The sequence below is a fragment of the Lithobates pipiens genome, unplaced genomic scaffold (assembly GCF_037356315.1).
Source record: "Lithobates pipiens isolate NorthernLeopardFrog02 unplaced genomic scaffold, aLitPip1_a1.2 Scaffold_1, whole genome shotgun sequence".
In the NCBI taxonomy this organism is placed as follows: domain Eukaryota; kingdom Metazoa; phylum Chordata; class Amphibia; order Anura; family Ranidae; genus Lithobates; species Lithobates pipiens.
Window position 1 is genome coordinate 196,622,183 of NW_027507685.1, and position 27,573 is coordinate 196,649,755.

The 27,573-nt window shown below is 47.0% G+C and overlaps 2 protein-coding genes across 3 annotated transcripts in view; one reads left to right on the top strand and one right to left on the bottom strand.

Annotated features, from left to right (window-relative positions):
• The window catches only part of CAPNS1 (calpain small subunit 1), a 47,895-nt gene extending 46,112 nt beyond the window's left edge, over nucleotides 1-1,783 (bottom strand). The window contains exon 1 of the mRNA XM_077479796.1: nucleotides 1,622-1,783. The gene's annotated coding sequence lies outside the window, so the exon portion shown is untranslated. The remainder of the gene's footprint in view (nucleotides 1-1,621) is intronic.
• Nucleotides 1,784-4,073: 2,290 nt separating this feature from the next.
• LOC143981747 (adenosine deaminase domain-containing protein 1-like) overlaps nucleotides 4,074-27,573 on the top strand; it is a 73,347-nt gene continuing 49,847 nt past the window's right edge. Inside the window, exons 1-2 of one of the 2 annotated variants that reach the window (XM_077479810.1) lie at nucleotides 4,074-4,197; nucleotides 15,147-15,298. In XM_077479810.1, the coding sequence (XP_077335936.1) occupies nucleotides 15,254-15,298 (45 nt within the window). In that variant the 5' untranslated portion in view covers nucleotides 4,074-4,197; nucleotides 15,147-15,253. Of the gene's footprint in view, nucleotides 4,198-8,482; nucleotides 8,619-15,146; nucleotides 15,299-27,573 lie in introns of those variants that run through there. The other variant, XM_077479821.1, reaches the window with a different exon arrangement.

Sequence of the window (27,573 nt, forward strand, 5' to 3'; positions counted from 1 at the left end):
TCCCTGGGTATATGGAAGGGTATACAAGCACTTAGAACACCCCACTGACCTAATCTGCTTCCCATCACCAACCCAGTGCTGTCCTGGCTCCAGCTCCTGATCTCACAGGAGACACTGGCGGTCATTGGAAGCCATAGGCTCCTGTTGCTGTTAGACAAAACCCCTGTGAGAAGGAAGCTGGGGTTGGGACTTACCCACACTGTGCGTGTCTATGGATGCACACAGCCGGGCATGGAAGCACACATGCGTATATTTATTTTTAAAGCTTTAGGTTTTTTTTATAAGCTCACTCAATACATAGGGCATTTATGTACTCTAATGCTCCGTACACACAGACTTTCCAACAACAAAACCGTGGTTTTTGGCTCCAACCTGTCTTGCATACACACGGTCACACAAATGTTGGCCCAAAATTCAGAACGCGAGAGCGTGGTGACATACAACGAGCTAAGGCAATGCAAAAGCCAGTGCGACTCCTCCTGCGTGAACTTTTGTGTCGGACTTGGTAACACACGATCGGAAAGACAAAGTTTAGTTAGCGAAAAATTTGAGAACCTGCTAGCCAACATTTGTTGGCGCAAAGTCCGACAAAAAACGTTCTATGGAGCATACACACGGTCGGACTTTCCTACAACAAGCTCACATTCAACATTTGTTGGAGGAAAATCCGATCGTGTGTACGGGGCATTAGTGGTTGATCACGCAACAATGGAGCGCCGCGTAATCACTCATCACATTCCTAATCTTTAATAGAGTAATATCAGCCAGTAGGGTAGACTTGAATGGGGCAGCTGCAGCACAGAAGGTTCCTCCACCTAATGCATAGGATGCATTAAAATGGTGAAGAACCTTGAGAAAAAAAAAATGTGTGTGTGTGTGTGTGTGTGTGTGTGTGTGTGTGTGTGTGTGTGTGTATATATATACACACACACACACACACACACACACACACACACACACACACATATATACATACACACACACACTCCAATCTGATTGTACAAATCTCCTTTTTTTTAGATGCAGTGAGAGGGGACATGTCTGATTGGAGATGAACTGTTCAGGCCTGTCCTCTATAGTTGGGTTGCATCTATAGGAGATCATACAATCACACACAGTGTATGGTCAGCTTTACATGGGAGCTGAGCTCCAGATTCCCAAAGATGATCATTGGATTGGAAAGTTTCTTCCATTTTACATTGTTCTCCATCCCTTGCGAGGAAAGTTCCGGACACCCTACCTGTATGTATAGACATGGGACAGCGGACACGGTGAGCACACCCTCCACACAATACGATATTCTCATACAACCAGATGGGGGGCGAAGGAGGGATCTGTCACCCTGTACATGGGGAGATAAGGATTGGCTCTTCCATCTCTATCTGTAATGATCACTTTGCAGGGATTGGACAGATTTGCAGTGCATGGGGATCCAGGATCTCAAAGACATCCATCACACTGCCAGTACTGGCCATACATTGGGCGATCTCAGGCCAATCCTAATATATGTATATAAATAAAATACAACCGCCCCCACTCTGACATCTCAGTGTGATCACTATAACACTGCCCCGCAAATCAGAGAACCCCTCCATGCTCGCAGACCAGAAGCTGCACTCACCCCGGGGATGCGCTCTTCGGTTCCGGGAATCCGCTCCTCTTCGGACAAGGCGGTGGCTGCGGGACACAACTGACTCATACGGGTACAGCCTCTGGGGTGTCAGCGCCAACCACTCCCCCCCAGCCCCTTCTCCACCAATCAAACAGATAACTTGACATTTCTGTCCCCGCCTAAGACACAGAGGAACGCCTATTAAGCTAAAGCAGCGCGACCGCTAGAGGCTAATATTTACGAAATGCACGTCGCCAAATTCTTCAGCGAGAAGCCATGTTTGTGGAGCGTAAAATGTATTGAGGCCAAACTATAAGGCTTCAACAACATGGCTCAGGAGCAGCAGACGCAATAATATTTTTACTACATGTATAGTAGCGTAGATAGAATGTAAAGCGGGGATACCCCTGCAGGCGCTGGGTGTGTGCTGCAGCGATGATGATGCAGAGAGTAGATAAGAATAAGTGCTCTTCCTGGTAGGTTTATTATTACCAACCACACCCCACTCTGCAGCACAGTCATCATCAGCCGGATTATTACGTGGAAAATGCACACAGGACTGACAGGAGGAGAACCTGTCATCCAGGATGTAGTGTGCACATCACTGTCCACCAAATCACCATACATCCTGTCACCATCCACCAAATCACCATACATCCTGTCACCGTCCACCAAATCACCATACATCCTGTCACCATCCACCAAATCACCATACATCCTGTCACCGTCCACCAAATCACCATACATCCTGTCACCATCCACCAAATCACCATACATCCTGTCACCGTCCACCAAATCACCATTCATCCTGTCACCGTCCACCAAATCACCATTCATCCTGTCACCGTCCACCAAATCACCATACATCCTGTCACCGTCCACCAAATCACCATACATCCTGTCACCGTCCACCAAATCACCATACATCCTGTCACCGTCCACCAAATCACCATACATCCTGTCACCATCCACCAAATCACCATACATCCTGTCACCATCCACCAAATCGCCATACATCCTGTCACCGTCCACCAAATCACCATTCATCCTGTCAAAGTCCACCAAATCACCATACATCCTATCACCATCCACCAAATCACCATACATCCTGTCACCGTCCACCAAATCACCAAATATCCTGTCACCGTCCACCAAACAGCCTGTCACCATCTACCAAATCACCATACATCCTGTCACCATCCACCAAATCACCATACATCCTGTCACCGTCCACCAAATCACCATACATCCTGTCACCGTCCACCAAATCACCAAATATCCTGTCACCGTCCACCAAACGGCCTGTCACCATCTACCAAATCACCATACATCCTGTCAAAGTCCACCAAATCACCATACATCCTGTCACCATCCACCAAATCACCATACATCCTGTCACCGTCCACCAAATCACCATACATCCTGTCAAAGTCCACCAAATCACCATACATCCTGTCACCGTCCACCAAATCACCATACATCCTGTCACCGTCCACCAAATCACCATACATCCTGTCACCGTCCACCAAATCACCATACATCCTGTCAAAGTCCACCAAATCACCATACATCCTGTCACCGCTGTCACACGGTATTTGCACAGCAGTTTTGCAAACACAGTTTTAAAAAAAAAAACACTTTATGATGTTACGCCAAGTAAATAGATACCTAGCATGTCACTCTTTAAAATTTGCACGTGTTCGTGGAATGGTGACAAACTACAGTACTAAAAATCTTCATAGGCGGGGCTCATGCACGGTGCAAAGTTGGACAAACGCTAGAAGCAGGAGCTCAGGGGGAATCGGAGACTTAAACCTTCTCCCCAAGGCCAATTCACACGGAATTTTCTCTTATTTCACCCTAGCACCCCTGCGGGACCTGACAGTGCATACCGACTTCCAAGAATCGTATGAAGCCCGTCCAGCGGTCCTTAAAGAGGAAGTAAACCCTGATGGGTTTACTTCCTCTTTTTTTCCCTGCAAAGGTAAAGCATAATGGACTACTATGCATCGCATAGTAGCTCATTATGTGTCACTTACCTGACACAGGAGCCAGCGAAGTCGCCGCTGATCCCTGTAGTCCGCCGCGTCCATCTTGCTGGTGGCGTCTCGCAGCTCCGACCAATGACAGCGGCGAAGCCGCGATGACGTCACTCCCGCGCATGCGCACGGGAGTCGCGCCTCGCAGCTCCGCCGCTGTCATACGGCGAGGCCGCGATGACGTCACTCCCGCGCATGCGCACGGGAGTCGACAAATTTGGCAAATCCATTCTTGGACTTGCCGCATTTAGTGCGCATGCGCGCCGCTGTCTACGGCGCATGCGCCGTAGACAGCGGTGCCCATTTTCGGGCAAATATCTCCTAAACCATATAGGTTTAGGAGATATTACTTGGACCTACAGGTAAGCCTTAATCTAGGCTTACCTGTAGGTCAAAGTTGTTTGGAAGGGTTTACTTCCATTTTAACGACATACTTGCTCCGCATGCAGGAAAAAGCAGCAATGTCTCAAGATGGCATCCAGACGTTGCAGGCCCCTGCAGGCCCACCGGACCCAGCAGCCTTACCATTGGCCTCTTCAGAACAAAGTGAGTACACCCCCCCCCCCCCCTTCTCACCAAGGCCAATCTGGTGGATAGCCTTTCCACCATGTACAATAAACTGGCCCATAAATTTCAGGCTGAGCTACACAAATCTACCAGCACACTAACCCAGGAGATAGCAGAACTAGGGGGCCAGACTGACATGCTAGAAACAAAGCATGACAAGCTCCATCTAGCCTATGTAGATCTACACAAAGAGCACAAGGTTCTCGCTGACACTGTTCTTCAACTGAAAATCCACCTTGAGGACTTAGATAACCATAACAGGAGGAACAACATCAGGGTACGTGGGGTACCTAAAACGGTTGTACCTCTACCCTCTACCCTTTTAGGGCAGCACAGTGGTGTAGTGGTTAGCACTCTCACCTAGCAGTAAAAAGGGTTGCTGGTTCAAATCCCAACCACGACACTACCTGCCTGGAGTTTGCAGGTTCTCCCTGTGCCTGCGTGGGTTTCCTCCGGGTACTGCAGTTTCTTCCCACACTCCAAAACAGGTAGGTTAATTGGCTTCTGTCCAAAATTGACCCTAGTATATGAATGGGGACCTTGGATTGTGGGCTCCTTGAGGGTAGGGACTGATGTGAGTGTGCAATGTTCAGGAATAGAGACAATTGTAGACACTCACTCAGGTTGAACTGGATGGACTGGTGTCTTTATTCAACCTTACTATGTAACTATGTACCCTCTGCAGTGAACAAAATACTTCATTCCTTGCTCCCAGGCCACGCTGATACTTCCTTTACATGCAATAGACTCCACAGGGCCCTATAACCAAAGCCACCTCCAGAAAACCCCCAAGAGACATTGTGATGTGCCTGAAGGATTTTCTTGTGAAAGAGGATATCCTCTGTGCATCTCGTAACAACCCCCTTATCCAACTAGACGGGATTGCTATTAAAGTCTATTCGGATAGATGGATGAAAGAGGTCACGTCTGTCCTACAATCCGTTGGCATCCGCTATAGATGGGGCTTCCCATTGAAACTCTCGGTCCCCCATGACGCCACAACCCACACAGTGACCAATCTCTTCGAAGGTAAGAACTTGCTGGTCAAACTAGACCTTCTAGACCCTCACACCACTCCGAGGCTGACCTCAACTCCTTGCCCAACCCAAATTTGGGCTTCTCATCGCCCCAGCGGGACCGGAAGAACCATCAACGATCCAGAAACCAAGTTGCATGATCCCTGCTGGTCTGAAGATTTTCTGGACTGTCACTCATGCACTAAGTTAAATTCTGATGATCCTTGTTTTCTGGCCAAGTCTCTTAACGCCCATCTAAATTGCTGTCTGAATTTCCCCCCTACTCACAATCGCTCTCCATTGATACTATCACCCCTCCCGGTTTTCTGAAAGGGGGTCGTTGTCCATTCCTACTCCCCAATTCACTCTCTGGCGGTTTTGGAGAGTGGGAGATGGAGCGTTTGTTGAGAATTGGAATGGATAGTCCCAGAAATGTATTACACTGGCCAGGTGGGTTTCTTCCCCCTGGCTCCTTAGAGTTTTGTTTTGTCATGTTCTACTGTTGTTAAGTTCTTTGTTTTATTTTTGGTTATATGCTTAATAATGTGACCAAGGGATTGTCCCTTATTTGTCCTTATGGACGGTACCTATGCATTGAAGCAATGATTTGCCCTCATGATTCTCCCAAAACACTCATAGAGTTGGACTCCTGCAAAGTAAGATCTGGTTCTTGGTCAGGAGAGTCCCCTATATCGAACACATATCAGCTCTTATCTATCTTACTATCGGTCACCTATATTGCTTTATATAAGCGCAGTGGCTCTACATTTCCAACATAAGGCTCTGCATAATATCCCTTAATTGACACATTGAGGGCTATGAATGTGGGCATAAGAGAGTTTACCCACACCCCTATGACAGCTACTCCAGACTGGGTTACATATTTAGGTCTCCTATCCTACTTGCTACCTCCACATCAGTTACAATCCACACTTGCCCTTGGTGTCTGATCACCGCACGGTCTCCTTTCATACCTTCTACATAGGACTTACCCCTCAGATGGCCACTTGGAGCCAATGAACAACTTCCTTCTTACAAACCCGGAGATAGTTTCACAAATAACTGATAGACTACAAGAATATTTTATATTAAACGATTTGGAGATCTCCTCCCAATCTTATGGGCAGCCCACAAAACGGTTCTGAGAGGTCACCTGATAGAATTGGCCACCACTAGGAAGAGGCAAAAACCTGCTGAAATTAACACCCTCACTCAAGAACTAATTAAACTGTATCACATCCATTACCAATCTCACTCCCCTGAGGTGTTGAGGCAAATTAAACAGAAATGAATGGCATTAGACACTGTCTTATCTGAATGAACAGAGAAATCCCTTCGCTGGTCCAAGGCTCTGTTTCTTCTTCATAGTAACTCTGCCTCAGCTATGTTTACCCGTAAACTACATCAATCCCTCCAGCCAACACAGGTGTATGCGTTGAAGAGCAGACAGGGACAAGTGGTTTCACGCCCTCAAGAGTTTTTACAGATCTTCCCGTCTTATCCTAAGCCCCACTGTCCTCTCCGGACTCCGATCCATCCCTTACACCGGACTCTTGGTTGGACTCGATATCTCTCCCATCCTTATCGAGGACACAGCTACGAAGTTTGAATGCCCCCTGCACAGAACTTGAGATTTTATCTTTCATTAAATCCTTAAAATCCTCTAAAGCCCCAAGCCCAGATGGATACACCTATTTGTACTATAAAAAAGTGGCGGAATTCTCACTCCTAAACTATCTAGTCTCTTTAATTATATTCTCCAAGGCAACAAAGTCCCTGATGAGATGCTCTATGCCAATTTGACGCTTATCCCAAAACCACATAAAGTAGCGCACCCCTCAATCCTGCACCCGGTATGTAGCGCACCTCTCCACCCTGCACTCAGTATGTAGCGCACCTCTCAACCTTGCACTCGGTATGTAGCAGACCCCACAACCCTACACTCGGTATTTAGTGCACCCCTCAACCCTGCACTCGGTATGCAGCACACCCCTCAACCCTGCACTCTCTATGTGGCGCACCCCTCAACCCTGCACTCAGTATGTAGCGCACCTCTCCACCCTGCACTCAGTATGTAGCGCACCTCTCAACCTTGCACTCGGTATGTAGCAGACCCCACAACCCTACACTCGGTATTTAGCGCACCCCTCAACCCTGCACTCGGTATGCAGCACACCCCTCAACCCTGCACTCTCTATGTGGCGCACCCCTCAACCCTGCACTCAGTATGTAGCGCACCTCTCAACCCAGCACTTGGCATGTAGTGCACCCCTCGACCCTGCACTCGGTACGCAGCACACCTCTCAACCCTGCACTTGGTACGTGGCGCACCTCTCAACCCTGCACTCAGTATGTAGCGCACCCCTCAACCCTGCACTCAGTATGTAGTACACCTCTCAAACCTGCACTCAGTATGTAGCACACCTCTCAACTTTGCACTCTGTGTTTTAGCGCACCTCTCAACCCTGCACTCGGTATATAGTGCACCCCTCAACCCTGCACTTGGTACATAGTGCACCTCTCAACCCTGGAACTATGGTACACAGCACACCCCTCAACCCTGCACTTGGTACGTAGCGCACCCCTCGACCCTGCACTCAGTACATAGCGCACCTCTCAAACCTGCACTCGGTATGTAGCGCACCTCTCAACCCTACACTCGGTACCTAACGCACCTCTCAACCCTGCACTCGGTATGGTACACAGTGCACCCCTCAACTCTGCACTTGATACGTAGTGCACCCCTTAATCCTGCACTTGGTACGTAATGCACAGCTCAACCCTGCACTCGGCATGTAGCGCACCCCTCAACCCTGCACTCGGTACACTGCGCACCCCTCAACCCTGCAGTTTGTATACATTTATTCCCTCCCACTGCTAAGAGTTTGGCTACACCCACATTTTGCTACACACAGCTGCAGGTCACTTTCTCCTTTAAGTGTCCTTCATTCTGAAGTTCCATAGTGGGAGGCATGCAGCATACAGAGTGGAGCTGTGTGACATATATACGGCCAACCATAAATCCTTCCAATGAGGGTGGGGGGAGAGGATGCTCGTGGGCGTGTCCATTTATCACCACACCTACTCCAATATCATTAGGACAACAAATATAAAACATATCGGGGAGACACAACATATAGGAAGACTTCGCACACAACCAATACCATCCTCCTCTACACACACTACCGTAGGTGTACATAAGAACACGTGGTGGGGATCTCCACAACCAACGGGATACACGCTTAGTAGACGGCCGCAAACCTGATAGGCGGAGGAGAGCGTCCTTCTGTCTTTTGATTGGTTGGGAGTAATTCTGGTGCCGATAGGGTAGAGGATAGAGCTGTGCGCGGTTATTGGCTACGCCTGTGAATAGTAGCGGGTCAGGTGAGTTGTGTAAGGCGCGGAGCGGAGGTGCGGGTGAGCGGGGTGTGTATGGAGGAGACGTGTATGGGGCGGGCGGTACATGGAATGTATAGAGCCGGTGTGGACAGGTGCTGGAGAATGTCAGTGAGGGTGGAGACTGACAATGTCACATAATGCCCTCCTGTACAATAAGTGTCTATTATACCTACCTGTCCCAGCAGCTTGTGGAAGGTAAAGCCTCCACCTTTCTAAAACTTGCATTCCCCATTTGTCATTGTGGTACTTCCCATCGGCTAATATATCCTGCAGTAACAGGAGGAACCACAGTGAACAGACAGGGGGGAGCAAGCATTGGACTCACCCAGCTATCGAATAATCACAGCACCGAAAAGTGCAAAGGTGACGGCTTTTCTTTGCATGGAGAAGTACAATAATTTTTACCATCTTCTATTAGATGAGCATGTTGGAAAATGAACGGGCGATCAGCATTATAAGCCAATGGCTGAGAGTGCTGACCGGAGTGTTCTGGCAGGTGGGGGATCCGCCCCCCATGTCAGAACACAACAGCTCAGCTGGGGAGATCGCTTTACATTGGATCGTTAGTAGAGCGGCTCCGATCGGAGCTGAAGACTATTAATGTGTACCAGGCTTAAAGAGGACGTAAACTCTCCCACTCTGATGCTTCTTTTCATTTAGTCCATTATAATAAGTAATTATCAAACTATAGCCACTGTAATCCAGCCCAAATCGCATATTACTGTTTAAAGAAACTTTAAAAAACTTGTTTTCAGGGGTTAGGCAGCACCATCTTAAGTATTGTTTTCTGAGTCCACAGTGGAGTGTATTTCCGCCCTTACATTGAGCACTTCCTGTACTGTTAACCAAGCCTCCTTCTCAATCCAACGTTTCTATGGCAATCCTGCTTCCCTGCTCATAGCTGATTTGTTTATTTCATAGTATTTACTTGTGCTGATTACCTAGTGTTTGCCTGTATGTGTCCTATCAGCTTCAGCTGATAAGACTGCAGTACTGCTGTCCCATTCCCCGGTTTACACTGTATGTGAGGTCACATGGTGTGTAGAAAGAAGCTCTGAGTGATTAGCCGCCTGCTGGGAGTTCAGTGCTGTGTGCCGTAGGAAGTCCTGATAACAGATAGATAAGACATAGAGAGTGTGCTGTAAATCAGGGGAGATCTGGGCATGCTCAGTGACTTCATTCTAAAGAACAAAAAGAATTACAACAATACTAAGCAAGTACGGAGATATCTACAAGCAGTGTTCATTAGGGTTTTATGCTGATTCTCATGGGACAAAGTTGTAGGGGAGGGTTTACAACCACTTTAAGGAGCAGCAGAAAAAAATCTAGTCTGCATGAGGTCTGGACAGATGGTTCGCATGTCCGGCGGCATTGGCCGGTTCAATAGAAACCAGCTGACTTTCGGCCAATGTGTACAGCAGCTGATCAGACAGAAGCTGGACGTTCGGCCGGCTCCTGTCGAAGGGACATGGCCAAAAAATGTCTGCCGATTGGCTCCCAATCAGCGTTCTCAGCCGATGGCAGAGGGCACTGACCGTCTGGTTCTGCCAGCCCCCCTGTAAGACCACAATAGCACAGCAGGGGAGATTGCTGTACTAACATGAGCGTGTTAGTACAGTAGCTCCTCCTGAGTTGTCAGTTTTTTCATTCAGCCCTGCTGGTTTGAATGAAAAAAAAACCTAGTAGTATGTATTAGGCTTAACACTCCCCTCAATCCAGACTGACAATGCTGATGTCCAAAGGTGCCCTTCTGCTCCTTCATGCAGGGTTGGGGCGCCCTAATACAGCCGGTGCTTTGTTCAGGTCTCAGATCTAGTATTTCAGAAGTGATGTCATGACATCACTTCCTGGATTACTGGCATCTTAAACCCGCCAGTTTTGAAAGATAAAGTATTCAAAAACACAGATCTTGACGTTTTGAATACTTTGAAGTGCAGAGCAGGGGTTTGGGGTCTTATAGACCCCCCCAATCTCTCCATAAAGAGTACCTCTCACATGCCCATTAGTGTCACAAGGGATGTTTACATTCCTTGTGACATCAATAACAGTGAAAAAAAAACATCCCGACCCCTTACCACGTGATCAGCTGTCAGCCAATGACAGCTGATCATGTGATGTAAACAAAACCGGTAGTCGGCTATTTTGGAGGTAAAAAAAGCCGATCACCGGCGGCAGCGAGAGGGACATTGGTCCCAATCGTGAAGGTACCACCAGTGCCCACCAGCGCCACCTACCAGTGCTCACAGTACCACCCATCACTGGCCACAGTGTCAACTCACATTGCCACCTATCAGTGCCCACAGTGCCGCCTATAATTTAATCAGTGCGCCATTACCAGTGCTGCCTATCAATGCCATCTACCAGTGCCGTCTTATGTGTGCCTATGAGTGTCGCCTTATCTGTGCCCATCAGTGCAGCCTCACCAGCGAATATCAATGAAGGAGAAAAATGACCCATTTACAAAATTGTATAACAAACTATGAAACTTTTTTTTTTCCAAAATTTCTGTCTTTTTTTTTTTTTTTTTTTGTTTAGCAAACATAAAAACCCAAATGGTGATTAAATACCACCAAAAGAAAGCTCTATTTGTGTTAAAAAAAAATGCTAAAATTTCATTTGGGTACAGTGTTGTATGACCGCGCAATTGTTATTCAAAGTGCATCAGCGCTGAAAGCTGAAAATTGGTCTGGGCAGGAGGGGGGTTTTAAGTCCCCAGTAAGCAAATGTTAGAAAAAAAATTCTGATCACTTTTATTCCTATTACAATGAATGACAACATCCCTTGTAATAGGAATAGGGCATTACAGGTCCTTTTAACAGCGAGATCTGGGGGTCTATACGTCCCCAATCTCGCCTCTAGGCTGGGAAGCCTAAAATAAAAAAAGACATCTCAGTTTCCCAGCCGAGGAAACGGTAGTGTTTACATCAAGAAGTACCGGAGGGCGGCGGGAGTGGAGGGGCGGGGGGGTGACATCCCAAACAGCCGCTGTGATTGATTTTACATGCCAGGGAATCACTGGCAGAAAAAGAAGATATCTGAATGATGCCTGCAGCTGCACCCATCATTCTGATTTAACCACCTAAACTCCAGGAAGTCATGACATCCACATAAAGCAGACCTTCAGTCATTTTTTTCAACTGTCCATCTTCTGCCCTTGTTGTTTTAACTTTGGATAGTAAAACATTTTTTTTCCCTTATACAGCCCACTTCCTGTTTCTTGTCCGGCCATTAGCCTAGGCTTATGACATTGTGCACAGCTCTTGCTCTCACTCTTGTGAGAGTTTACCAGGAAGGGAGGGGGGATGAGTCATAAGAGGGCCAATCAGAGCTGCAGAGTTGGAGGTGTGCCTCTGTGCGTCTGTGTAAATCCAGGAAGTGAACAGGCAGCAGCTTCAGCTGCCCACCGTTAAAATGGATGTAGCCAGACTCAGTGGAGGGAGATTTCTGCAGCATATTTGGCAAGTACAGAATCACAGTATATATAACATAATATGTAAAGTGGTTGTTTGTAAAGTGGTTATTTTCCTCATGATGACAGCGTGAGGCAAAAAGAAGGAACACGTTAACCGGCTTCTATTACAGGGACATCGGCCCCTGTAACAGACCATGACCAGTGCTGCTAATCTGAGCCACCTATAAGTGCCCATCAGTCTTGCCAATCAGTGTCATTTATCAGTGCTGCCTATCAGTGCCCATTAGTACCACCTCATCAGTGCTATATCATCAGCATACACCAGTGAAGGAGAAAAATGACCTGTTTTCAAAATTTTATACCAAACTTTTATTTTTTTATTTTTTTTAAATCTACTGTATTTTTTGTTTATTTAGCAAAAAAATAGAAAAACCCAGTTGTGACTAAATACCACCAAAAGAAAGGTCTATTTATGTGAAAAAAATGATAAAAATTGAATTTGGGTACAGTGTATCATGGCCGCGCAATTGTCATTCAAAGTGTGACTGCGCTGAAAGCTGAAAATTGGTCTGGGCAGGAAGAGGGTGAAAGTGCCCGATAGCCAAGTGGTTAAATACCATCAAAAGAAAGCTTTATCTTTCTAAAAAATAAAAATTCCATATGGCTACAGCGTTACATGACTGAGTAATTGTCAATCAAAATGTGACAGGGCTGAAAGCTGCTACTTGGCCTGGGTAAGAAGGGGGTGAAATTGTCTGGTGTTGAAATGGTTAAGCTACCCGGCAACATATTACAGATGAGGACGGGTAACCTTTGTTTACAATAATCTTTGTACTTGGAGTTCTGCTGTAAATATACCCTTGAAAGTGTTTTGTTATACTGTGTTTTCCCGAAAATAAGACCTACCCTGAAAATAAGACCTAGCCTTATTTTTCAGGAAGGCTACAATATAAGCCCCTCCCCTGAAAATAAGCCCTAGTTTAAAATGCTTGTAAAGTCTTATAATCCACTCTATTATAGTATTACTCTATTATATAATGTGCATTGGGGGTTATTTATGAAAGGCAAATCCACTTTGCACTACAAATTGCATTGAAAGTGTACTTGAAAGTGCAGTCGCTGTAAATCGAAGGGGTATATCTGAAATGAGGGGAAGCTCTGCTGATTTTATCATCTAATCATGTACAAGCGAAAATGCTTTTTATTTTCCTTGCATGTCCCCCTCAGATCTACAGCGACTGCACTCCTAAGTGCACTTTGCACTTGTAGTTTGCCTTTGTAGTGCAAAGTGGATTTGCCTTTTGTAAATAACCCCCAATGTGTGTGTTTCTGTAATATAAATACAGGGAAGAAAGCTCCGTCAGGTCACAAAAGCATAGAGCGGCGCTATAACGAAGGTATTTGGCACAATTATATTACAAAAACACACACTGTACATTATGTACTACTGTAATAAAGTGGATTATAGGATTTTACAAGCATTTTAACTCCGTTCCCACTGGGGAGTCCTGTCAGGCAGGGAGAGAGAGGGGGAGAGAAGACAGCACATTGCATGGTAAGACCTCCCCCGAAAATAAGCCCTACTGTGTCTTTTGTTGCCCAAATTTATATAGGACCCGACTTATTTTCGGGAAAACGCGGTATCTGACAATTGCCAGAAAAAAACCTGTTGATCTTTTACAAGTGCGAGGAGTAAACACTGTCACTCTGGTACACACTATAAAGCCGGCCAAAAGACAGGGTGGTTTTTTTTTTCTGCAATCACGGGTTACAGAAAAAACATTTGTGCAATTCCCCCATCACTGTGTTAATGGGGGGAATCCCTCCCATGAAACCGTTGCGTTCTCCCGGCGGAAATAATCGCATGCAATATCCAACAGGCTGGTTTGTACCCAAGCTGATCTCCTATTCAGCCTGCCCATACATGGTTTGTATCTCAGCCAGTTCCTACTGAACTGGTCAAGATTCGAACCGTCTGTATCTGGCTTCGGTTTTATTTTTTTATTCAACCTAGCAGGCTGAATGAAAGGAAAAGTGACAGATTGCTGAACTAACACAGGCAATGTTAAACCCTTACAAACCACTCTGACCTACAGGTAAGCCTAGATTAAGGCTTACCTGTAGGTCCAAGAAATATCTCCTAAACCTACACGGTTTAGGAGATATTTACAAAAAGACAGGCACCGCTGTCTATGGTGCATGCGCCGTAGACAGCGGCGCACTGGGCATGCCGCTGCTAATGGCGATATGCCGTTAGTGGCGGCTCCTGTGCGCATGCGCGAGAGTGATGTCATCGCTGCTCCGGTGCTGTGAGTGGCCAGAGCAGCGATACCCGGAAGAAGATGGACGCTCCGTGCTACAGGGGACAGTGGTGACATTGTTGGCTCCTGTGTCAGGTAAGTGACACATAATGGCCATTATGCTTTACCTTTGCAGGGAGACAAAGAGGAAGTAAACCCATCAGGGTTTAATACAGCGATCTCCCACACCGCACTATTGTGTTCTGACAGGGGGACCACTTAGCCCCGCCAGAACACATCGGTCAGCGCTTGCAGCTATAGATGCTGATCGGCTGCTGGTTTTTAACCATGCTTGTTTGACAGAAGCCGATTGCGAGATTGGCTTTTGTCAAACAGGTATCTGTTCAAACGGGCCAAAAATCAGCCGGTTTCTATTGGAACAACTAATTTCAGCCAGTGTTCGGCTTGTGTGTACGATGCTTAAGGCAGCATATTTATTCGTGTTTTTTTTTTTTTTTTTTTCAACCACCGGAGTGAAAAAAAAAGAAAGAAAAGGACTTAATTTCACCATTCACACACTGGATGTGGATGGGAGAATCACTTGTAGAATACACTAATCAGCGCTGCCAGGTGTAGCCTGCAGCACTGATCGTGCAGAAATGTTCCAACAGGCTGGTTGTGCAGAACTCGAACGGTCCCTGCTGAACCAGCTATATTTCCATCCATGTATGGCCGGCTTTAGTGTGTTACTGGCAGGATCTCCATGGGGGGGGGGGGGGGGGGGCTAAATAGGAAACATGCAGCCACCCCATCTAAAGACTGGTAAGCTGAAATATAATAAAATGTTGTTTTTTGTTCTAGATACAGTAATCTGCTGCCTGCACCACCGCTTCCTTGTAAGGAAATCCTCAAGTGCCTTCTGAATCCGTCATTTCTGGGAGTGTCTCATTGGTTAATCCTGCCCTGCCATGGAAGTTTTTGATGAGGAATTGTTAGGCTCCAACGTTGACAGAGTAAGCACACATTTTTTAGGATTTATTCATAATTGGACTGGTGAATAGGGGTTCAAAGTGACACTAAAAGATCCAGCTTATGGCTAGGTTTACACCTCTGTGTGCGAGTGCGGGAATCAAAGTGATACCCGAAACCAGGCAATAGCAGGAAAAAACTCTGGATAGCCACACACCGGAAAAAGACTTAAAATCCTGTGTTTTTATTAAAAGTCGAGGGTCACATCACATTAAATAATCCACAGCAAAGGAAAAGGGTACAGCTATGAGTAAGCACTGATTTCAGTGCGAAACGCGACAGTTTTGTACCCTTTTCCTTTGCTGTGGATTATTTGATGTGATGTGACCCTCGACTTTAAATAAAAACACAGGATTTTAAGTCTTTTTCCGGTGTGCGGCTATCCAGAGTTTTTTCCTGCTATTGCCTGCCTATTGTGTATGTATCAGCCAGCACCTTGATAGGAAGAAGAGCATTCGCCCTGGAGGGCTATCCTGGAGTGGTGGTTCTCCTTCCTGATACCCGCAACCACCCGCAGTGAAAACGCAGTGCTCTGCGGAAACGCAGTGAGGCTGCCATTATTTCTAAATGGCACCCCCACACCTGTAAAAAATGCAGTGTGGGAGCGGGAACAAAAGACCATGAGATTTCCCTGTCGCATTTAAAAAAAAAATGCATGCACTTTTTTTTTTTTTTTTTGCACAAACGTGGCGTGCAAAAACACATAGGTGTGAACTTAGCGTAAACAGACATCCCAATCATACACAATGTTGCAAAGGATATTCTCTTGCTGTGGGGTCGTATAAGCTGAATGTAGCCACCCTCCTTAAGGCTGCATTCACACCTGAGCGTAGAGTCTTTGAGTGCTTTTCCTGGGGTTTTTTCGTGCATTTTTATGAGCAATTTTGGCGCTTTTTTTTACTTTCAAAAGATTTTATTTTATGATAAAGGCACTTACAAAAATACACCAGAATAATAAACAATCTTCAGCAGGGAGGGCCCGCTGTCACAATGTAAGTATTGGAAACAGGAGACAGTAGTGAAAGACAAACAAAATCCAATGGGTACAGACATCTTGCCCCGCCTCAGCGAGGGGCTAAACAAATAAAGAGAAAAACACGGGATAACCCCCCGTGGGTAGCCCATCCAATAGAACCGCAAGGGGTAGCAACCAGGAGCCGACACCCCTAAGAGGGAACTTGCTGTGCCAGGATGGGGGAGTACCCTCCCGGGACCCCCCCTCTCAGAGGGAAAAAGAATTCGATGGGCCGTCCACAGTGGGCACCGCAACATTCAATTGGACTGTACGGTGAACCTGTCAATTATAGCTCTGTTGAGCAAACCACAAACACAGAACATCTAGAGGGACAGAGGAGAGAAGAGAGGAGGAAAAGAGAAGGACAGAGGGGTAAAGGGAGGTAAGCTATGTCCTAAAAGGGTGGAGGGGTACAGTGGAAGAATGTTTAGCACTCAATGTAAGAGGGGGAGCTTTAGGGGTGAGGTCTGGTTACTAAAGTAGAGCCTGGGGGCACCCCAGGCAGCAGAGATATTCCCATGTAACGGGCCCAAGGGTCCCACACCTTTCTGAATTTAGGCGTGGTATCTGACAGAATGCCTGACAGTTTTTTTTGGGACATTATCCAAGATATCTTCCTCTTAACTGCGAGGAAGGAGGGTCTGGGTTGCTTCCAGGCGGAGGCAATCGCAATTTTGGCTCCTAAGAGTATAAAATATGTTAGTTTCTGAGTGTTACCAGGCAACAAAGGAGCAGGGGCATTGAGTAACGCAACCTCTGGAGTTCTTGGAACCCGGCAGCCTGTGACTATGTAAATCAAGTTAAAGATTTTAGACCAGAACGATCGAAGCCTAGGGCATTCCCACCAGATGTGGATCATGGAGCCACGAAGTTGGCACCCCCTAAAACATAAGGGGTTAGCCGTGGGGTAGATTTTGGCTAGCCTGGCTGGAGTGAGGTACCACCTGGTTATCAATTTGATGCTAGCCTCCATAAGTGAGGTGTTTTGGATCCCACGAAAGGATCTGGCTAGGGCCAGCTGCCAGGTTTCAAGACTGCCAGAGGTCTGGAGATCAGATTCCCATGCCGTCATATAAGGGGATTTGCCCGTTGGGGCAGTGAGAGCCGCATAGATTACTGAAATACCACCCCTCTGCTCCTCGATCTTACCACACCAGGCTTCGTATTCAGTAAAGGGAGGGGGAAGGGGTTTGTTCTTCCAAAGCGAGTTTAAAAAGTGAGATATTTGTTGGAAGCGGAACCTCTCTGAGTCTGGTAGCTTTAAGTGTTCAATACAATGAGCCAGGGAAATCGGACCCCTTGAATCGAAAAAGTGACCTATCCGGTATAATCCCTTGTCCAACCACCATCTGAAGGCCTCAATGTCCAGGCCAGGGGGAAAGTCATAATTACGGAACATGTGGGCAAGGGGTCTTAGAGTGGATACTAGGGAAGGCTCTTTGCGGAGACCGTCCCATAGGGCGCAGGAGTGAGAGAGGGATGGGGACATAATGGGCAGCCTGGCTTTGGGCGGGCACCACAATAGAAAATCTAGTGTAAAAGAGGGTACGGAGCAGCGTTCAATGGACAGCCAATCCAGTTTCTCGTATTTGGAGTAGATCGTGGAGAGTTGGGCTAGGCGAGCTGCAAGGTAGTATTTGTGAAGGTTAGGCAAGCCCAGCCCCCCCCTGCGTCTGTGCAGGAATAGCGTGTTTTGCGAGAGACGGTACCCCTTGTTGCTCCAAATATATTTCAGTATTTTGCTTTGCAGAGAGCAGAGGTGGTCCTTCCGGACTGGTATCGGAAGGGCTCGGAAATAGTAAAGGATTTTGGGAAGAAGGGTCATTTTTATGGAGTTAATCCGGCCAAGCCAGGAAAGTTCGTGTTTAGACCATGAGGATAGATCAGTTTCCAGCTGTCTGTATAATTTGGGGTAATTGTGGGCATACAACATCTCCATTTTAGGTGTAAGGGAGATACCCAAGTATTGGATGGCAGTATCACTCCATTGGAACGGAAAGGATTGTTTGAGTGAGAGAACTTGGAGGGTGGGGAGAGAAATATTCAAAGCCACAGACTTAGAGTAATTAACCCGCAAGCCTGAGACCTTGGCAAAGTCGTCTAGTACTCGGGATAAGTTGGGCAGGGTTGTGAGGGGGGAAGTAAGGAATAACAGTATGTCGTCCGCAAAGAGTCCGCATTTGTGCGTTTGACTACCGCACTGGACACCTCCAATGTCTATGTTGTGGCGGACTGCTATCGCTAGTGTTTCAATGGCTATTGCAAATATGAGGGGAGATAGGGGGCACCCTTGTCTGGTCCCCCTGGTAATGGGAATTGGAGTGGAAAGGTATCCCTGAATTCGAATTTGGGCCCTCGGCTGGGAGTATAAGGCCCGTAATAAGCCAAGGAAGCGAGCCCCAAATCCCCACCTGTCAAAGAGCTGGAAGATGTACTGCCAGGAGACCGAGTCGAAAGCCTTCTGGATATCTAAGGAAAGGAGGAAGCCAGATTGTTTGGGTCCCCCTTCCCAATTAGACTGCAGAATGGAGATAATATCGATCGCCCTCCGAATTTGATCAGGTCCCTGTCTGCCAGGGATAAAACCAACTTGGTCCTTGTGGACGTAGCGTTCGATAAAGGAGGCCAGCCTATTGGCCATAACTTTCGTGAGAATTTTGAGGTCATTATTAATGAGGGAAATCGGTCTGTAGTTGCTGACATCCTCCAAGTTCTTGCCAGGTTTGGGGATGACCGTGATATACGCCGTGTTAAGGTGGGGATCTAGGGGGCTTCCATTAGCTGTATGATTACCGAGATTGGCCAGGTGGGGGGCAAGCGTATTGGCAAAGGCTTTATAGTAAGGGATCGAAAGACCGTCGGGGCCTGGGGCGGAGCTTTTTTTGAGTTCCTTTATGACTCCCAATATCTCCTCCACCTGGAAGGGGCTTTCCATGACTTGTTTGTGAACATCCGATAAGACAGGGATGGGGAGTCCCTCCAAAAACTTTGGGAGATGGGGGGCTGCTGTAAAGAGAGGTGTAAAAGTCCTGAAAGGCATTCAGAACTGTGACCGGATTAGACGTGGGCGGGTGTCCTGCACTTCTGATCCGAGGGAGGGTGCTTAGCTTGGTTCTAGGGGAGAGTCTATTAGCCAGGAGTGTGCCTATTTTATCCGCCTGTGAGTAAAACTTGTGGCCAGACCACCTAACCGATTTTTCTGCTTTTGTGGTGAGGGCGAGATTAAGTTCTAAGCGAATCTTGTCAAGCAAGGAGGTGGGGGTGCGGAGGGGGTCCTTTTTGTGAAGAGCCCTGAGTTTAGAGTATTCCTCTTCTAGCTTCAGGATGGTTGATTGCCTTTCCCGTTTTATTTGAGTTCCTAATTGAATGAGTTTTCCCCTAATAAACGCTTTGTGCGCCGCCCACAGGGTTTCGGGGGAGACATCAGGTGTCGCATTAATAGAGAAATATTCCTGCAGTGCTTTGTCGAGATCCATAACTCGTGATGGCTCTGATAGGAGAGATTCGTTTAACCTCCAATGCCTGGGGTGTCTCCCACTCGAACCCCCGAGGGCTGTCACAATTACCAGCGAGTGATCCGAGATCACTGTGTCAGTGATGGAGGCTTTGAGCACCCTGGGAAGGAGCGAGGAGGGGACAAGTATGTGGTCAATCCGTGCATATGAATGGTGTGGTGCTGAGTAGTGAGTGTAGTCTCTCTTTGTGGGGTTTAATTCCCGCCAAGCATCGGATAACCCATAAGCGTGAAGCAATTTGGCGATCCGCAGGCTTGCCTTCGTGGGCCTGGTTAAACGGGCATGAGAGGAGGAGGATTTGTCAAGGCCTTGATCAAAGGCGATGTTAGAGTCCCCTCCGACAATGACCGTCCCCTCTAAAAGAGGCGCAAGGGTGCGCAGCAGGGATTCAAAGAATTTGACCTGTCCTGTGTTCGGGGCATAGTAGGAGACCAAGGAATAAAGGTGGTCCCCCACAGTGCCCTTTACAAGTAGAAACCTGCCCTCCGGGTCCGCCTTTTCAAAACTTTTATTGAATTTGCATGTTTTGGCAATCAAAATGGCCACCCCCTTGGTTTTGGATTCTGCGTTGGCTAAGTAGAACTGAGGGAAGTGGGCATGAAGGAACTTGGGACTATACCGGATAGGAAGGTGCGTTTCCTGAAGTAGAATTATATCTAGTTTCAGAGATTTATAGTAATCAAGAGCTTTTCTCCGTTTGATGGGGGAATTAAGGCCCTGTATGTTGTGGGTGGCTATCTTAAGCCTAGCAGCTTGTGGATCAGCCATGGAGCAGAGGGGGAGCCCAGCATCTGAAGGCAACCTCACTTACCCAGTCCATAGCGGGGTTCTTGGCAAGAGCATTGGGATCGGCGGCCTGTGGTTTTCTCGCAGAATACATTGCCAACTGGGTTAGCTCAGCCGGACCTGAAGAGAAAAAAAATAGTGTCATGTAAACATTCAACAGGAGTAGCTTACCACCTAGTGGGGAGAGAGAAGGAGAAAGGGCAAGGAAAGAAAGTGTTCCTGGGAAGAGAAAGAGGAGATCAGGGCAGGAGACACCCCCCGAAATCCCAAGAAAGAACAGTGTAAACAACCGACCCATAAGGTCAGATGTCCCGACCCTCAGGCGCCCGGGAGAGACCGAGGGAGGGGGAGTTGCACATGTGGTCCCTCGCGGAACTGGGGACCCCTAGTCGGGCAACAACCCGATCTGTTGATTCAACATTATATAACAATAGAAGATAAGCAACAATAAAGAACTTAAGGCACGGCTAAACATAATGATTAGGAGACACTGGGGCTAATCAGTGAATGCTGGTCATTAAACAGAAAGTGAGATGGTATATCCAGGGAGGGTGCTGGGGACTGCAGCCCCCTAAAGAGTCCTTCAAGCAGCCCGTAGGGCCCATTTTGAGGGGGCGCAAATAATGTGAGGGGTTACGGGCAGACCAGTAGATGGACGAAGTACTGCATAGCGTCCCGGAATATTGAAGGCGATGGGGAAGAGGGTAGCACAGGTCCTAGGCAAGGGGAGGGCAAAAAAGGGTGGAGGACCATACTTCCAATGGTTGGGGAGAAGTCCTCCAGCCCTCTCCAGGACCTCGGACGGTCAGACACAGAATGGAGAGTCTGAGAAGGGGTCTGAATGTTGCTCAGGTGAGTGCATTGTCCTTGACCTTCTTGGCTCTTCCGGAGGTCCACAACGGGGATTGTGGGCTGTTAGGAGTGGGCCGTTTGTTTGAGCTCTGGCCAGGGTTAGAAGTGTCCATATCAGCTTCTTGAGAAATGATTTTCAGCCTGGTAAGGAGCTTTTCCCCCTCGGGAAAAGTGGAGAAAGCATAAGACTTCCCTTTATCCGTGAACCTGACCGCAAATGGGAATGCCCATTTGTATTTTATGTCTTTTTGTGACATTGCAAGCAAGAGGGGTTTCAGAGCTCTCCGTCTCTGTATGGTGGAGGGGGAGAGGTCCGCAAAGATCTGAACCTGGTGGCCCTGGTATATGACGTGTTGCAGGGATCTGGCTCTCTTCATAACTTCTTCTTTCACCGAAAAGTGATGTGGCTTGGCCAGAACATCACGCGGAGTGCCATCCTTCCTAGGGGGGCCGAGGGTTCTATGGACCCGGTCAAGTTCAAGCTTAGGAGCTGGGATGTCAGGGATTAGTTGTGTAATGAGGTCTTGCACTGCCCTGGACACATCAGTTATCGATTCTGGAAGCCCGCGAATTCTGATGTTGTATCTGCGTGACCTATTTTCAAGGTCATCAATACGGGCCATGGCTAGGTCTAATTGCTCTTGTACTGAATAAATGTGCCTGGAGTTTTAAATGGATCTGGCAATGGTATCCTCCATTTTATGTTCGATCGTTTCGATCCGGGAGCCTAGGTTAATAAAGTCAGCTTTCAATTCCCCCGTGATTTGCAAGGCAGTTTGGGAGAGGCCCCTTTCCAATAGTTCAGAGAATTTGCCAAACAGGGCATCCATGTGGGAGACTGGGTCTGCATGAGCAGCCTCATGGGAGGCCATGGTAGCCTGGGCAGCCCTGTATGTCCCCGCTGGGGAGGGGGAGAACTCCTGGAGGGTGCGTTCCAGCAGGGAGACCGTGGAGGCCGGGGACGGTGTGGCTTCCTTGGGTGGACCCCTGAGGTTGCCTGGGGTGGCGTGGAGAGGAGGAAAGTCTGTATCTGACCTGAAATCCACTGTGCCTGCGGATCTGTGGTCCTGAGATAGGAGCTGTGCTGCGGTGGCCATCTTGGATTTCTCCCACACGTCCAATGAAGCGAACAGCGGGCCCAGATTGCGTTTAGCCAGTCCACCGGTCATTCAGTAATGTGCCCCAACTCTCCGGGAGTCCCTCCCTACAGCTCGGGAAGCGGAAGGGTAGCCGTGTCGTGCGGTAGGGGTTCCGTCGTTCCGCGAGGCAGCGGAGCTTTAGATGATCGCGGCCATCTTGGAAGCCTCGCGCATGCGCACTCTTGGCGCTTTTTTTTATGTGCGACTTGCGCATTTGGCATTTTTTGGTTTAAAATGCTCAGATGAAGCGTAGTTCCACTTTAAGGGATGTACATGAGGACTGCTCAGCCTTTTAGTTGGTCTTTTGATGAACTTGATTTCTGCCTAGATTATATGGAGTCTGGAGCACTTTCATTTTGCGAATTGCACATGTCCCGGGACCTCTCATACCGCACATTGGATAACCCATCTCCCTTTCAGTCCTACAAATGGACTGGGTGATCCGTGTCATTACAAATAGCCATCTCACATGAGAAAGAAAAGTGGCATGACCCAGAGTAGGCCACAGCATCAGAGACCAGTGCAAAGCTGAGGTTGGTTTTGTGTAGGTGGTTTTGAGAAGGAGGTTGAGGGTTTTCCGTGGGCCATGGTTACTTAAGGTGTACTTATATTCACATCTACGTAGTTCCTAATAGTACAGTGCAGTGAAGCATTGCAGGAAATCTGCAACAAGACCTGATTGGATATAAAAGGACAAATCAGATTTCGCTCTGCTTCGTTGTAGTGAATTACAAAAATGCAGGCTGCTGGAATTTTAGTGTGTGGCAGCATTTTGCCACTTTGACTTCTGTGCATCCTTTACCTGGCATGATGTTTCCCTCATGACAACATATATCCATAAGATCCTGAGGTGTTTGAGTTTGTGTCCAGAACTGCTGATGTATCGCAAAGATACATCCTGAATTTACAAGTATTTATTCCAACTTCTGTGACAAATGCACCCTCCGTGCAGCCTGCTGTGAGAACGCACACATGATACAATTGACCCAATGCAGGGAAACCAAGAGTCAAGGATCCAGGAAAATGCAGAATACTAGACTTACAGGAATGAGGTGCTGGTCTTACAGACAGGCAGGACACAGAGTACTAGAATCACTTTAATGCACTGGGGTTCAGAGCTCACAGGAAGACAGGAGTACAGTAGTATCTTAGCAGCAGTGGGATGCTGAGCTTACAGGAAGGGCCACTTAAGTGATTTGGTAACCAGTCATCGGCCACAATGAAATAAATGGTTCAGAATTTAATTTTGTTTATTTTGACTAGTAGGGGTGCAATGGATCAAAAAACTCAAGGATCGGATCGTTCCTCAGATCAGAGTCACGGATCGGATCATTTTTCGGATCAGCAAATAATAATAAAATTTGCAAAAACCTGTGAAAATTCCACCACCATATAGTCCCCACTGTAATATACATCTCCCCCACTGTAATATCCACGTCATCTCCCCCACTGTAATATTGGCTGAGCATGGCTGGGTATCGCCGAGTATGGCAGGGTATTGGCAGAGTATAGAGGGATGGCTGTGACTGCAATTGTCACAGAGCAGTGCTGTGGGCACTACAGATGAGCCCACAGTGCTGCTGCCATCCGATCTCTCCCCTCCACTGTACAGATCTGTACACAGAGGGGAGAGAGGAACCGGCGTCACCATGACGCCGCTTTGTTTACAAGTGATCGCTCCGTCATTTGAAGGAGCGATCACATTGTAAACAGCAGACGGGTGCACCAAGATGGCCGCTGCTCCAGAACTAGGCCGAAGCCACGGGGTGTTCGGATCACGGATCTGTGACGATCCATTGCACCCCTATTGACTAGTATAATAAAGATTTTTAACAACACTCAGGATCATCGTTTTCTGTGGGACCAATCCCTGTTGGATGCTTATTCACTGTTTAACCACTTAGAGACCGCCCACCACATATATCTGCAGCAGAGCAGCTCTATTGCGCGAAACAACATACTTGTGTGCATGAGATACTGTGGGAGCGCCCGCTGCACGCCAGGGAAGCACGTGCGCGTAGGTCCCATAGACTGTCTGCCAGCCACCCGCGATCACTCCACAGAGAGGCAGAACGGGATCTGCCTATGTAAACAAGGCAGATCCCCGTTCTGACGGGGGACAACACAGATGGTCTGTTCCTAGTAATCAGGAACAGAGATCTCTGTGTTGTCCCAGTGAGCCCATCCCCCACACAGTTAGAACACACACTGAGGGAACACAGTTAACCCTTTGATCGCCCCCTAGTGTTAACCCCTCCCCTGCCAGTGTCATTTATACAGTGATCAGAGCATTTTTTTCAGCACTGATCACTGTATTGGTGTCACTGGTCCCCAAAAAGTGTCACTTAGTGTCACATTTGTCCTCTGCAATGTCCCAGCCCTGCTAAAAATTGTAGATCGCTGCCATTACCATTAAAAAAAATAATTAAAGTCCCTATATCTATCCTCTATTTTGTAGACGCCAAAACATTTGTGCAAACTAATCGATATATGCTTATCGGGATTTTTTTTTTTTTACCAAAAATATGTAGCATAATACATATTGGCCTAAACTGATGAATAAATTATTTTTTTTTTATTTTTTATAGCAGAAAGTAAATATATATATATTTTGTTTTTCAAAATTGTCGCTATTCTTTTTTTGGGTCCGGTAGTGTTGGCGGATGTCGTGATTCACGATGGATCTACACCGGGGGATATTATTATTTTTTTTTAAAGTAATAATTGTCAAAAACTGTCTCTGTGTTTTTATTTCTTTTTGACACTTTTATTTGGTGAATGAGTAGGGGTACAATGTAAAAAAAATGGGTACAGCGTCGCATGACCGCACAATTGTCAGTTAAGCTAACGCAGTGCGCATCTCAAAAAATGGCCTGGTCATTAAGGGGGTAAATCCTTCCGGGCTGAAGTGGTTCAGTCACAAAAATGCAATTTTTTTTTATCAACCAGATCACTATTAATTCAGCTCTCGCGTGTGGCCAGCCAAAGAAGCTCAGAACCAGTGTTGCAGCCTTCACTATATCACTATATCAGGGTCTTTGCAGCCATCATTTGAATTGCCAAAAAAAGGGCTTTGGACAGTCTAATAAAAAAAAAAAAAAAAAGGACTAGGGAAGTGCAAAAAACGTCTTTATTAAGCAAAGATAAAATGACACATAATGCACTCACATCCTACAAGAATGATGCCAAGCTCATCACACAGCAGTGAGCATCCACCTTCAAAACCCCTGTATAGATGCAAACCACTCGACTGAAGGCTCCTCTCCAGTGTTAATTTTGGCATCAAATTTCAATTCAGTGTCAGTCATAGTCTTTTTACTAAAATGCCATTTTAGTCGTATTTTAGTCATCTCCAGTTGTTTTAGTAGACTAAAACCTGCAGTACGTTTTTAGTCAACTAAAATCGAATGGATTTAGTTCAATTGTAATGCATTATTTAAAGTGGTTATAAACCCTTACAGACCACTTTGTGCTACAAGTAAGCCTATAATAAGGCTTACCTGTAGCTACCCAGGATATCTCCTAAACCTGCACGGCTTAGGAGATATCACTTGTATTTGCATGTGCCGACGTCATCGGCACATGCGCACTGACACAAGCTGAAGCAATGGCACGTATGTGCTGTTGTTTCAGTGAGTGTGCCGCCACCGAACACAGTGACGTCATCGCTGCTTCGGCCAATCACAGGGCCAGAGCCGAGATACCCGGAAGTAACCCCCTGGAGTGATGTCGCCGGCCGGTGCTGCGTATCGGCACCGCAGCGAGGGCTTCGATCTCAGGTGAGTATAACATAATGAGCTAGTATGCTATGCATACTAGCTCATTATGCCTTTGTCTGGCAGATGTTTTTCGTTTTTTTATATTTAAAGTGGGTTTACAACCACTTAAAGCAATTTTCTCCAATTTTTTAAACTCATTATATACCCCTGCCGTAAAAAAAGTGTAATATGTTGTTATTTATAGCAAAAAAGAGACCTGCTCCAGGTGTCTGATTCCAACGATCTCCTCCCTCTTCAGGTGTGGGTGCGGCCCAATATGCAACCATATGCAAGAAAAAACAAAACAAAATACAGCAAGGATAAAAAACACTAACATGTTTCACACCATCAAGGCAGGTGCTTATTCATAGCTGTGAATTTCCTTGCATGTTGTAAACTCTTGGGGAAAAAAAACAACCTATAGGCCAAAGGCATAATGAGCTAAGATGCATCGCATCCTAGCTCATTCTGAAATACGGTGCCCGCACATCGCTGAGATGGCTGACATCTTCCGGGTTCACTGGCTCCGGCGCTGTGAGTGGATGCGATTACATCACTCCCGGTCACGGCACAGGGCTCATGCGCCAGTGATTTCACTGGCTGCATGTACAATAAATATCTCATAAACGGTGCATGTTTAGGAAATATTTTGGTAAGCTTTATTATAGTCTATAGGTAAGCTTTATTATAGTATTACCTATAGGTAGAATTCAGTAGTAGAATTTTCTTCCTCTTTAAGGTTTGAACAAACTAAACAAGCTCTGGACGGTGGTCTGAGGAGGCCTGTAATGCACACAGTGCTATGGAAGATGGTTGGTGGAGGCCTGTAATGCACAGTGCTCTGGACAGTGATCAGAGGAGGCCTGTAATGCTACACAGTTCTCTTAACGGTGGCCTGAGAAGGCCTGGAATGCTACACATTTCTCTGGGCGGTCTGGGGATGCTTGTAATGCACAGTGCTTTGGTCCTCTGAATTGTCGGGACTCGGGAGGCCTGTAATGCACAGTGCTCCGGATGGGAGTCTGAGGAGGTCTGTAATGCTACACAGTACGCTGGGTGGCTGAGGAAGACTGTAATGCACAGTGCTCTGGATGGTCATCTGAGGAGACTTATAATGCTGGACAGTGCTAAGCACGCCACACCACTAAGCACACTACGGTCACTACCTTGCTTGCTGGGAGAGGAAGAACTCAC